Source organism: Rousettus aegyptiacus, unplaced genomic scaffold (genome assembly GCF_014176215.1).
Source record: "Rousettus aegyptiacus isolate mRouAeg1 unplaced genomic scaffold, mRouAeg1.p scaffold_m13_p_4, whole genome shotgun sequence".
Taxonomy (NCBI): Eukaryota; Metazoa; Chordata; class Mammalia; order Chiroptera; family Pteropodidae; genus Rousettus; species Rousettus aegyptiacus.
In genome coordinates this window covers 23,831,508-23,845,632 of record NW_023416307.1, presented here as the reverse complement: position 1 = coordinate 23,845,632, position 14,125 = coordinate 23,831,508, and the positions used below count along the sequence as shown (strand labels likewise).

At 33.7% G+C, this 14,125-nt stretch overlaps 1 protein-coding gene across 4 annotated transcripts in view; it reads left to right on the top strand.

The window, feature by feature from the left end:
• IFT80 (intraflagellar transport 80) overlaps positions 1-14,125 on the top strand; it is a 92,183-nt gene that overhangs the window by 51,532 nt on the left and 26,526 nt on the right. For all 4 annotated transcript variants that reach the window (XM_036219825.1, XM_016149039.2, XM_016149049.2 and 1 more), the window contains 2 exons: positions 4,463-4,642; positions 11,352-11,470. In XM_036219825.1, coding sequence (XP_036075718.1) covers positions 4,463-4,642; positions 11,352-11,470 — 299 coding nt within the window. The remainder of the gene's footprint in view (positions 1-4,462; positions 4,643-11,351; positions 11,471-14,125) is intronic.

Below are 14,125 nucleotides of genomic sequence, written 5' to 3'. Positions count from 1 at the left end.
TAGTATGTGAAATGTATCTCAAAGTTATTATTATTAAAAAAGGAAATAGGCTTAAGGGCAAAAGAATGAAAAAAATTGAAACTTGTAATAGTTTGCAGTGTTGATATTGTTAGTTTGAGTATATTGGTACTTTTAAGAAGTAGGATTGTTGACTAGGTGAGGGGAGATACTGAGGTAAGATTGGTGAGGGTAAACAAAAATCCTGTAGTTCCTGGATTTGAATGGAAAGGGTCAGTTTGAGGTCATGAAAACATTTCCTCGTTCTGTTTATGAAAAAGGCCTAGAAAAGCAATGATCCACTAGTAACGGTGAGCACCCCTAGCACTTGTGGGTTTTCTCTCAATACCATCTTCCATATTTCCACAAAATGAACCAGGGCCCACTGAAGAAAGGCTGATTCTAGGTGGTGGGTCAGGAAATATAAAATGTGAATCTGGAGCATTTTGTCATACTATAAAACAGGGGAAGTGATCAAAGACTACAAGATTCTGTCAAAAAGACTAAAGAACCAGCTTGAGGGATCACACTGGCTAAAAATGGGCTAATTTGAGCATTATATTTATTAAAATACATCAAATATGTTAACATTAATGAGTTCATGATACTAAGCAGTAAATTTATTGGATGCATTTGGAGCTAACAAGGGGCACAACTGGTATAATGAATCTCCATTTACCCATTACCCAGCTTCCAGCAGTTATCAACTAATGGCTAATTCTTATCTTGTCTGTACCATCACCTACTTCTCCATGGTCCAGATAATTTTGAGCAAATTTCTGACATCACATCATTTCATCACTAAATATTTTAGTATATATCACTAAAAACACAAAGACTTTTAAAAATCTAACCTCAATACCATTATTAAACCTAAAAACATCAATAACTCAATAACTTATTGATGCTCTCAAGTGTGCAGTCACTGTTCAGATTTTTCCAATTTTCTTTTTTTTTTTTTCAGTTTGTTAGAATTGAGATGCAATAAGGTATAGTCATTGTAATTGGTTGATAAGTCTCTTAGATCTCTTTTGATCTTTAAGTTCCCCTTCCACATCTTTGTTCCCCTTTCATTTTTCTGTAGTTGAAGAAACTGGATCGTGTCCTATAGTTGTCCACAGTCTGGCTTTTGAATATTTGTAATTCTAATGATAAAAAGTGAAAAGGAAAAACATTAAGTTCATGAATGTAAGAAACCAAAGTTACACATACATTGAGAAGCTGGTGTAGAGGGTAAAATGAAGGTCAGGTAGTTTTCTTCAGAGTAAGCTGATGAATTGGCAAGGTGTTAACAGTGAGCCAGCTGCTCATTATAGTCTTAAACCAAATCACAGTGGCTCACATTAAAATTACCTAGATTACTTTAAAAACATACCCAGACCCCGCCCCCGAAAGATTCTGAATTTAATTGGTTGGATTCCTGGGTTTGGTTTTTATCTGTCTGTCTGTCTGTCTGTCTGTCTGTCTGTCTATCTATCTATCTATCTTTCTATCTTTCTATCTTTCTATCTATTATTTTTAAGCCTCGCAGAAGATTCTAATGTCTGAATTGGGAACCAATATCTTAATCTTAGATACTTAGGAATCCTCAGAAGAGCTCATTAAAAATTTCCTGGCCCTTATTGGCTAGAGAGAGAATCAGATTCCATGGGACAGGCTGGGGCCCATTAGTTTGCATTTTTAACAAAATCACAAGAGATTAAAACACTGCTAGCCAGAGCACATTTTGAGTAACACTATTTCAAAGTAAGGGATAGTTTGGTTAAGGAATGAGACAAATGTAAGTGAAGGGTTTTTAAAAATTCGTCTTTAGGGTTCTTACTGCTGGAACTACTAAATGACGGTTGGCTCATTCTTCTCTGAAAGGTAGAAATGCAAACTTGAATCCAATATTCCTTGACATATTCGGGGAAGAAAAGAGAGTTAAAGTGCTAAAAGTCTCTTTAAAAGTACAAATGATAAGTTGATCTTTTTTGACTTACCAATACAAATGATTAGATTTACCTACTGGACAAAATATAACTCCATCCTCCCAAATTTAGTAACTACTAAAGACTTGTTCTCTGATAATTTGCTTGTGCTGTATGCTTTTTTTTTTTTTATCACTACAGTAATCTAAAAGAGAAAGCACTTCTTAAATTTAAAAAAAGTAACAGTGCAATATAACTTGGGTATCACAATTTATATTCTTTGTAATTTGTTTTTAGATAAGTTGCATGTTGCAGATTTTACTTTTCTTGGTTCATGTGGACTGTGAAAGAAATCAGAAGACTATAGTGTTGATAATATTATCTAAACATTTCTTTTCATTTTCTCCTCTTAAGATCAGGCATCCATGAATTCTTAGATACTTGTATGTTTAATTTGAGTAAGAAGATTCTTTCAGGTTTTTTTGATTCTTTAGATGTTTTAAAATCATGCTTTAATGTAAATAGTTTTAAAATAAAATCTGTGGTTTTAAAATACAATTTAAAGTCAGTTCTCTGTTCCATGAGAATAGACTAGATTTAGAATGAAAGAAAGATGTGCCGAAAGCCTGGTCCAAGCCATAAAGTATTATTATTATCAAATCAAGTCTCATTTGTCTATATCAACCACTTTTTATCTTTATATAAAATAGTAATCATCTAGTATTTTATAATCTTATTTGTTAAACGCAACTGAGTTAATTTCATTTTATTGCCAGAAGCAGATTATTTATACCCTTGAATTTCCTAGTTTTCTACACTTATTTTTAAAAAGATGACCCAAGTATTATATATATATAATGAACTTTCATGAACTTATTCTTAGTTTCAGAAAAGGAAGTTTCTAATATTTTCATGCTGCTGATAAAGCAAAGCTTATGGTTTGTCCTTTTACTTAAGTAACAGAGGTTTGAAGGGAAGTGGGAGGAAGTTGCAAAAAGGTCAGTGAGCATTAAGAATCATTCAGCATTTTAATTGTATATATAAACTTTTACTGCAAATTTAAAATATCGTTTTATAATAGTATGAATTAGTGAATCTTTTTATGTAGTTTTCCCTTTCCTCTAAATTTTTTGTCAGTGAACCCATTGCTAATAATGAATATTTTTGAAAAAATAAAAATATAGAACAAAAATAAATACCCATCCAAGAGCAACAAGAATCAAGATTTAATTTGACTATAAGCTATTGGGTTGGAAGAATGGAAAGAGGATATACATAAATTTAGTCAGAAAAATAAATCATCCTTCTAGTTGTCAGAGGGGGAACCCCTGCCCAGCACCCCTGACTTTACTCTCTCTTGAGTTCTTACATCTGGACTACTAATAAAATTGACACGACTTGATTAACAGGAGAAAGAAACGAATACATCTATCTACACAGGAGATCATAAATGATACTCAGAGAAATGATCAAACCAGCTAGCTTTTAATACTTTTTAGACAAAGAAACAATACATTTGTTGAAGAACTGACAAGATAAGAAACAGGTTTGGGTGCTCATGAAAGGAATTTAAACAGAAAGAGGGCTTGGGTAGTAAATTAGTAAAAAATAACAAGCTTTGTTTAAGCAGGCTTTTAGACTCTAGATTCCTTAACTCTGGCAATAGGGTGGCTCTCTCAATGCCCTTGGAGCAAGGAGGCCATCTTTTATAGAGGGAGATTTATTTCCTGCATTTTAGGAGACAAAGGAGGGTCAGTGTGCCCTCCTTTAATTCAAAATAATCAATATGCCATTGAAGGGTGTTTTGGAGTGGTCTGCCCTGGGCGCTGACATAGCAAATACATATTTGCATCTGAAAAATGAAAGAAAATGCATATATAATGCATTCCCCACCCCCTCACCCCCGCTCTCTTATTCTCTCTCTCTCTTATTCTCTCTCTCTCTCTCTCTCTCTCTCACACACACACACACACACCCCTCTTTTGTTCTAGTTAATGCTTATTGATATCTCTAGATATCATTTTCACACAAATAGATAGGTCCTAGGAGAGGTTGTATTTACTGCATTTTGTAAAAAAAAAAAATATCAATTTATCTATACTTTGGTGATTTGAAGTGTATATCAGTGATGTTTTAGTTACATTGTGTTTAGTTTCAATTTTTCGTGACATTCTTGAAATTTCGTGATCATAAATTTTTAGATATAGGGACTATAGAGATACTTAAAAAATAATAGTAAGATCTCTTTATTTTTTCCTACAAAATCTTTGTATTCACCCATTTAGAATTATTACTTAAAAGTAATAAAGTGAATTGAAATGGTGTGGGTATTTTGCAGTTCTTGAGAGATCTCATGTTATTCTACTGTGTACTTTAAAAATGACCTCTGTGTCTTTTGTTCAGTACATCATAATTTTATTAAGAAAAATATTTATTATTTAGAATAAAAACATTCTTTTAAAAAATTATCTTAATGTTAACAATATGCTCAATTTAAAACTTTTAAAAAAACCTTTTTTTTAAATAAATCATTTTTTCTCTTTTTTCCGTTCCAGTGGTCATATGCTTTAGAAAAGCCCAACACTGGCAGCATATTTAATATTGCATGGTCAATTGACGGCACTCAGATCGCTGGAGCCTGTGGAAATGGACACGTTGTTTTTGCACACGTGGTGGAGCAACGTTGGGAGTGGAAAAATTTTCAAGTAACATTAACTAAAAGAAGGACCATGCAGGTATGATTATGCTCAATGGTTGATTAAACTTGCTTCTTTTTACATTATTTCACTGTATGAATTCTGGAATTATCTTCATTAATTATATTTAAAGCAAATTTATAAAAATTCAGTCACATAAATATATTTTAACTATACCATTAATGATTTTTTTCATGACATAAAATAAGAACCTTTTACTAATATAGAGCCTGAGCACCCACAGCTACTGCAGTTATGGGTTGAGGCAGAGATAGTGAAGCTTGAAGCATTTAGGAAATGTGTGCGTTCAGCTGAGGGAGGAAGGAGGAAGCTATGACAGGTTAGACTCCTGGAGCTGACCCGAAGGCAGGCCCAACCTGCAAGTCACAGTCAGGGTACATTATTTTATTTATTAATAGTTATATGAGTTTATTTCCCCCTATTAATTTTTTTTTTCTTTTTTAAGAGTGATCTAAGGCAAGCTAAAGTGAGAAAATGAGCGTTAAGAACAAAAACAGGTAATTCTGGAACACAGTACTTTGCAGACTAAGACAGGAAGGTTAGGATGTGACATGGAAGGTGGGGAGAAGTGTTTTACAGGTAGAGAACATCAGAGGGAGGGTTCTCTATTCACCTGTAAACCTTTTACACAGTACTGTATTTCACTTGTCTTTATTTCTCCTATAGGGCCTAGCCCAGTGTCTTGCATATAAGAACTCAGTGAATATTTTAATAGTCAGTTGACAAAAAGTAGGAGAAAGGGGCCAAAGACAAATGTGCTAATGGCAAATCTTGTGCCAAAGAACATGAAACTCCGTCTTCCTCCTCTTCCTTCTGTCTGTATCAGTTGCCTCTATCTTCAGTATTTAGAATTCGAGTTATTACAAATACTATAAAAATTTGGAGGTATATATCTTGTGATTTCTAGGAAAAGTCTATTTAAATATTCTTTAGCCTAACTATCCAGATTTTTAAAATTTGGATAATATGGTCACCAGATACATAATATTTAGGTACATTATAATTTTCTTTATTCTCGTTACTTATTTTAAATTTTTAAAACTTTTTATTCTGGAGAATTTGAACATATACAAAAGTAGACAGAACAGTATAATGAATCTCCATGTACTCATTACCCAGCCCCAACACCATCAACCCATGATCAAACCTGCACCATTCATGTCCATATCTATTTTCCCCCGTCAGAAGTGACATCTCATCACTTTTGTCATATTCTATTCACTAGAAGTAAGCTACAAGGTCCTATTCACACATAAATGGAGAGACTTACAAAAGGATGTGCCTACCAGGAGGTGAGGATCATTACGAGCCACCTTATAGGGCATCTAAGCACACATTCATCCCCTTATTCATATATGTGTAATTCAGAAATGCACAACTTAACTAATGCAGCCATTCCATATGTAACTGAAAATAAACCCATCTGCTCCCTAAAAGAAGATAACCTAGATTCATCCAGTTATTCCATTCAGCCCCAAATCTCTGGTCTGGAAAACTATAAATAAACGTGAATTTTAATCTCCTTACCCTCTCCATTTTCCCATTTGCAATGATGGAGGGAAAACGGAACAGCTTCGATGAAAGCAGTCAGGGAAAAAGGGAGAAGAGAGAATAGCACACATTGATTACCAGGTCCAGAGCTAAAATCCTGAGAACCTGAGAACTCGTTTTTTTAGCAGTAGAGTTAGTTGCTTGGCTAATTTGGCAACTCTAGTTTGCTTTTCTTTGACAATCTCCCACTTGGGAGGATTCTCTTGGGGACTACATTTTTGGAACCCACTTAATTTTTTTTTCAGCCCTTAACGGAAGCACCTGTGCTACCAGCTGAAGCAATTGGGGATCAATCAATTAATTAATTTTAAATTAGACATCCTTTACAACAATATTCAGAGAACACTAATAATCCATCCCCTCATAGAGCAAATTCTTTTATTTTACCCATCCTTCCCCTGCCCCTCCCCTTTGGTAACCATCAGCTTGTTCTCTATATCTGTGGGTCTGCTTCTGTTTTGTTTTGTTTGTTCATTTGTTTTATTTTGTTTAGATTCCACATGTGACTGAAATCCAGTGGTATTTGTCTTTCTCTGACTGATTTCACTTAGCATAATATCCTCCAGGTCTATCCATGTTGTCAGAAATGGCAAGATTTCATTCTTTTTTATTGCTGAGTAATATTTCATTGCATATACATACCACGTCTTCTTTACCCATTCACATATCAGTGGACACCTAGGTTGCTTCCATATCTTGGGTAATTCTGCAGTGAACATAAGGGTGCATGTGTTGTTTTGAATTAGTGTTTTTGTTTTCTTTGGGTAAATACCTACAATTGGAAGTAGCCCACTTAATCTTATTATGAGGTGGGATCATCGACCGCCATGGGGACTGAACTGTCACAACTTTTTGTTTGCAAAGTTTAGAGTTTCACAGTTTTCTTAGAAGCTTATTAGGCTATTGGTTGATTTGTGTTTTCTTAACTCAGAAACCAGAGATCATGCTGAGTCATAACTCTTGAATCTAGACTTTGACCTGGCAGTAGCTACCTGGTAATACACTTCATTGCCCTAATGTCTCCCAGTTTTTCAACTTTTGTGTGACTCAGCCTGGAGAAGGGTTTCTTAATCTGCTCCTTCTCCAGGCTGGATCCCAGGAGATAATTCTGGGATAATTGAAGTCTTTTAGTTAGGAGGGAGGTGCCTGGAAGGGAGAGGGTACAGGTGGAGTGAAAGAAGCATTTCTCAGGTTCCAAGCTTACCTCTTTCTTACCACTCTTAATTAAGCGTAGGGCACAGTTTTGGCTTTAATAGTTGCCGAAGTTCACTTAATCATTTTATTTCCTGTAAAGATGAGTTAATAATAGAGTGATTTTTGAGGATTAAATAAGATAATGTATGTAAAACAAAAACAAATGCTAGCTATTGCTATGGTTACAGCTATCTATAAGATTACATGAGTATTTTAGAAATGTCGAAACAGAATTTTTAGACTTATGTTAGTCTGAGGAGTCTAAATATTGTGGTCAGGTGAAAGTATTAGGTGATTCAAGTATCAGGAGGTTAATCTTGGAGTTGAAAAGAGTAATGGGTGCGATTTAAAATTCAGAGCAGGACATTTCTGATAAGAGGTTCACTATGGTTTTGAAATTATAACAGCAATTATCAGAGTATTTTTAGTTTTGTTATTATAGCTGGAATGTTTTATTCCTGTTTAGTTCTAGTGTTCCAGGTTCACAAAAAGGAGAATTCTCTCCTGTGACGTTTTAGGCAAATATGAATTTTAAGAAATGTGTTTATAATTTGAAAAATAGCAGAGGCCTATATAAATGAATGTCTAAATATTGTATTTTCCCAAACCTTAATAAAAGCCAGTTTGTTTCACTGAGTATCATGTTGCTACAAAGAAACTACCATATAACTTCCTTTAAAAACTTCTATTTCATTCCATTAGCTTTAAAATGTTTCTAGGAGAGGATGGCATTTTGGACCTTTTAAAAAGTCTCTGGGAGTTCAGACTTCTGGTGAAGATGGTGTCATAAGTTCACACTTGGAAGGAATAGATATACCTTTGGCTCCAAAGACATCAATAATATATGAAAAATATTTTTTAAAAAGACTTATATGGACTCAAAAACAAGATAAACATCTCTGTGGACCAGAAATGGAACATAAACGCAGAGTGTGGAGTGAAGTCTCTGACCCACTTGACTCCAGGCCCAGAAGCAGGCAGGCAAAGGGGATGAGGAGAGTGGCTCCTGCTGGCTAATGGAACTGACAAGTTCTTGGAGTGAGACGCGTGGGCTCATCCCGGTCTCTGTTTGAAATCAGAGTATGGGGGTCTGTGGGGTAGCCCTCTTCTACCCTTCATGCAAGGAAACTTTAAAAATTCTAGGATTTGAAGGGAGACTTACAGGGTTATCACCTATAGTCATGGCTTGCTCAGTGCTAAGGGGGCCATTCGCTTAGCCCTAGAGTAGTGCAGTACACACCTGCAGCACACATCTGTGACCTTGTCAAAGCTCAGCCTGTTCACGGAAAGCACTCTTCACATTTTTTTCCTAAGTAAACACTGGCTGATTCCTGAGGCTAGTATTTCTCCTATAGCCTTCTCAAGTAAAAGCGTTTTTTTCTTCTTTATCCCAGTATTACTGGGTCTGGAGGTCGGGTAGGTATCTTCCTTACCCCTCATTGCTGATTCCAGACCACTTGTTCCCTAAAGAGCTCCAGCTCTTTTGAAACAGGTTCCATTAGACCACTCCCATTTTTGCAGTCATTTCCCCCACTCATTGAAGAGTGAAGTGACCATTGTCTTTTTCTTTACCACTAGTCCTGGCATCATTCTTTTTTTTAAAGGCTTTTTAAAAATGTCTAAAAGATAAGAACTATTTTTATTTTAACATAACCATAGTAACATTTCACATTTCTCCAGTAGTCTCCTAAATGTCTTTCTATAGTAGCAGGTCCCATTTCTCCAGTTATTTAATTTATTTATTTATTAAGATATATAGTGTTATAGTTTATATTAGGAAACAAAGTCCCACGTTGCATTTAGTTAATTTGTCTCTTTATTCCTTTTTAAATCTGAAACAATTCCCCTTCCTTATTTGTTTACTTGTTTAAGAAACCAGGTCATTTGTTCTGTTGAATTTCCCACATTTTCCTCTCTGCGTTCCTGTGGTATGATTATATGTAACATGTTTATCTAACCCCTGTATTTCCTGTAGACCGGTTATTAGCTTAGAGCCTTGATACGTATAAAGAACACTTTGTAGGTGATGCTGTGCACTTTATATTGTGTCACATCAGGAGACACTTATGTCTGCTCCTCTCTTAGTGATGCTAAGGTTGATCAGTGTATTCAGGTGTTGTCAGTCTGATTGATCTATCATATAGTTTCCTATTAGGCTTTTAACTTATTATTTTTATCAGCCATTGATACTTGTTGAGAACCATGTTTCACTGAGAGTTGTGAAATGTTAATCTTGTAATTCTATCATTTATTCTGCATTTATTAGCTTAAATTCGTTTATCAAAGACTTTGCCTCATCAACCATTTGGTTACCTTGAGGTGTGACAAATTTTGAATAATTTTTCTTTATTTACTGGTTTTCAAATAATGAGTTGATTTACTAGCATGCTATTGAGTTTATTTTTTGTCGTTGTTGTGAGTCTTATTCTTGGTTTTTTATTTGAAGCTCTGTTCTTTTAAAAGAAAATTTTGGTTCCTGAAGACATTAATGATGCTGTGTGTGTTATAGTTTCAAATAACAAATCAATAGTGTTCTAATAATATGTTACTGAATACTGTTTTAGGTTTCTTGTTGTCGTTGTTGTTTTTTAATATAAACAAATCCATATATCTTCATATCCTTCCCTTTATTGGATAAAAGGTATCATACTACTATACACACAATTTTGCATCTTGCATTTTTTGCTTTACAAGATATCCCAGAGATTACTCCATACATCTTCCCTATTCCTTGAACAGCTGTGTAGTTTCCACTGTGTTAACGTACCGTAGTTTATTCAGCCTATCCAATATTGGCAGACATTTGGGCTGTTTGCTCTTACCATTAGTGCTGTGTATAGTAATAGTCAGTATGTATGTTATTTCATAGTTTTGCTTGTTTATCTTTGGGATAGAGGTAAGGTTGTTGGGTCAAGAAATATACACATACATAATTTTGCTATCTCTTGTTATGGTGATAATCATTTGGTAGGGATGGGAATTGAGGAGCAGATAATAAAAATATAATGTTCCTTATAGGTAGAAGTACTTTTAACAGTATTTATAAGAATTATGACTTTATCGTCTTATCTTTTTTTCCATACCCTTTCATTCTTTATTAATAGTATACTGTCACATTATACTGTATTTAGAAAGATGATCATATTTTGAGGAGAATTTAAAGAAATACTAATGTCTAGATGCAATTAATCTTGTTTTCTCTATTTTTTAGCCCGTACTATAATATCTTACCCATTTTGATATTTGTCAGAGATTAGAGAAGTTTAATTTGCTCAACATTTTTTTCTGATTTTTTTGAAGATTGTTTAAAAACTTTGACATTTTTGGCTGATATTACCAAGTGTTAAAATCTTTGCAGACTTTATTCTGTTATAAACATTTATAACAATTTTGGCTGTCAAAATTGTTAGTTGGTACTTAGCTTTCTTGTATACTATCTCTGTGTTTTTCCATATGGAAATCCTTTCTCCCTTTCTGTGTAGCTTGGTTTCTTCGCTCTGCAATTGCTTTCTTTACTAATACCTCCTACTCTATTTTGATTTTTTAAATTATTCTATCTATTTTTGTAGAACTTAAATTTTAAAGTAAAACCTAACCCTAGAAAGATATATTCTTACTGTTTGGGGCAGAAATTATGTAGTAGTCTCTTTCCAACTCCTACAAGCCACACCCCTTTGACTATATCTCAGTGGTAAAGCGTTTTTCACCTTATTGCTCCATTCAGATTGGCTGGCAAATTAGAAACCTCCATAGGTCTTTTTCTACTTATTTGTAAGAAGTTTTCTGTGTCTGTACTTTTTGTTGGTTGATTTTTATACACAAATATATTTGTAATCTAATGCCTAGTTCCTACTGAATTCCTTTTTATGTAATTCAACAATCAAGAGAACATTGAATTGTTTTATCAAAGTCTTGCTAACTTCCGATTAAAGTTTGATATACTTTAATGTTGTTTGTTGGTATTTCATTTTTCCTTGTTTAGGTTCGTAATGTTCTTAATGATGCAGTGGATTTACTGGAATTCCGTGATAGAGTCATTAAAGCATCTTTGAACTATGCACACTTAGTCGTTTCAACGTCTCTTCAATGTTATGTGTTCTCGTAAGCATCTTACATTTCTTATAAATCCAGAGTTTTGTCTGTGATGAGGGATTTATTTTCAAGCTTTCATATCAACATGGTATGGTTAACACTTTCTCAAAATCTCAGCTATCCTGAATTTAATCCCAAACAAGTAGTTTTAAAAAATGAGCTATAAGCAGTGAAAATAGATCTAATAAAGTTTGTGTATCAAAGGTTAGTAAACACTTTTATAGTAGAAAATACCTTCTCTGAGATGCTGTTTACGCTTTCTATACTCACAGTTCTGAAGAATTTAGTGTAAATTGATTACAAAGCCCAAAGAAGATGAGGAACAGCTGATAAATGATGGGAAATGTAATTTTTTAACCACTGGGGGGGGGGGGGACAGCTAGTAGCCTGACAGTAGGCTGAAAGATATTCAGTAAGGACACAAGGGGGTGTTTAGACTTAACATATTAGCCCACCGTAATCATAGATGTTCATTTCGATAATCCAGAGTTGTCCAGAAATTATGAAAGAAAATATATTCAGTATACTTTGTATTAGGAAGTAGGGAATAATTCAATACGGCCAAGAAACTTGCACTGAAAACTTTGACAACATACTTGATATTTTTAAAATGATAACTCAGTATGCACTAATAAATGTCGAATGGCTGACTTTCTGAAAACAAACCAATTTGATTTGCATTGTGTGCTAATTTCTATGATGTAAATACTACTTTGGCCGATTTCAAGCTACCAATGTGGTGTCACTAAAAGCAGAATTGAGGAGAGATGCCCAATGCAAACCACTGTATAGTATTTCCACTACATAGATACAGTAGATGTAAATAATCTCAAGCACGTAGATAATAGTGAAATGTAATAAAATAATCTGGAACTTATAAGTTTTGAGTATTATATTTTTAAATATAATGTGCTTAATTATAAGTTTATATACTTTTGAATAAGACCTTTATTTAACAGTTGGCTTCCAAAATTCCTAAAAATATAGTAATTGGTACAAGCTGGCTCTAGCATACCACCAGATGACTTCTCAACTATCCATAAAACTCAAGTAACCACTATGACACTCTCGAGGGTTGTCAATAGTTAAGGATGTTATTTCTTTTTGCATTTTGTTCTTGTATTTATACTATTATTATACAACAGTCTAATTGTTGAATATAAAATTGAGTCTAGAGTCTATATGTATCTTATTCACCATTGGATGCCCAGTACCTAGCACAATGCCCATCATGTAGTAGCTACTTAATAAATTAAAAAAGCATTTTTGGATGAATAAAGGAATTGAAAAACATGAAGAGTAGTGTCGTCTTGGTACCCTAAAGCCTAGTAACACAAAGGTATCCAATTTAATTAACAGTTGCTACAACTACATATTAAAATTTCTCATCCACTATATGTAAATTTGCTGCTAATCAGAATCTTCAGTTTGGGATAATAGCCAGGTCCCGAGTAATTAAATGGGAGAAGCAGTTCAGTTTTATGTGATTTTTTTTTTTTCAAACAAGAAAGAGAAGGAGCAACAGGAAGAATTTGAGAAAAATCAAGCAAGATAAACACTTGAGATATGTACAAGGGATTATAAAATGTGAGAAAATATCCCAATCACTTAGTGTGTATAGATATTTGAATAATTAGTTTTCATGGGGTTAAGGAAAATAGAGAATCTCTCTTTAGTTTAGGGTTTATTTGAAGACAGAGCAGCTCTAAATGAGGGAATTTTTTCTGCTTTGTTACAGTGGCAAGGATGTACTGTTAGATCTATAGGATTAGTATTGTTAGGTGCTAACTTGTATTAGAGAGGTCCTTTTTAAAATAATCACCAAAGGTTTAGAAGTTTGTTTGTTTGTTTGTTTTCTTTTGGTTAATCCACTTTTTCTATTAACTTTTACCAGTTAATATATGGCAAAACAGAAGATCATTTCTCTTCTTTTCTGATTTAACCTTGCCTCCCTTCTCTTGTCAAGACATTTATTAAAATAAAAAATGTTTATTAAAATGACATGCCAGGAAGCAGTAGTACCTATCATCACCAAAACATATTTTGTTAAATTAAAAATGCTATTCGTATTTTATATAATAACAGCTATCATTTATTGAGCACCATTATACTATTTTTTATGTTCACGATCTCATTTACCCTGTGTGTTGGATACTATGATTATTCTTCCCATTTTACAAGATTAAGAAATTAAAGGACACAGAGAGTAACTAAGTAACTTGGCCTAAATCTAATTACTTAACTTCTTTATCAAAGAATGATCGGGTATTGGAATCCAAGTTTTTAATAACTGTTGTCTCATTTTAGTAATACAAATGTAATTTTTAAAACCAAATTGCAAGCAACTTACTAGTTTACGTGAGAAGTTTCGGAAAAGAAAAGAAGTTTCAGAAAAAGAAGATAATATAAGCAAGTCTATATTAAATCTTTGCTTGACTTCTCCAATAATTATATAGAAAATACTTATTCAATATTATGGTTTAAGGAGTTTCTATTTCCTTGGTGCGCATTTATATACATGTAAAATCTCAGTTATCAGGAATCTCAGACATTTTGTGAGGAGATATTAAAAAAAAACCTCACATAATTTACTGTTCTTAACAGCTCTCTTGACAAAGAATGAAGGTTAATTCTAATGACTTCATAAATGAGGCATGTCGTGAT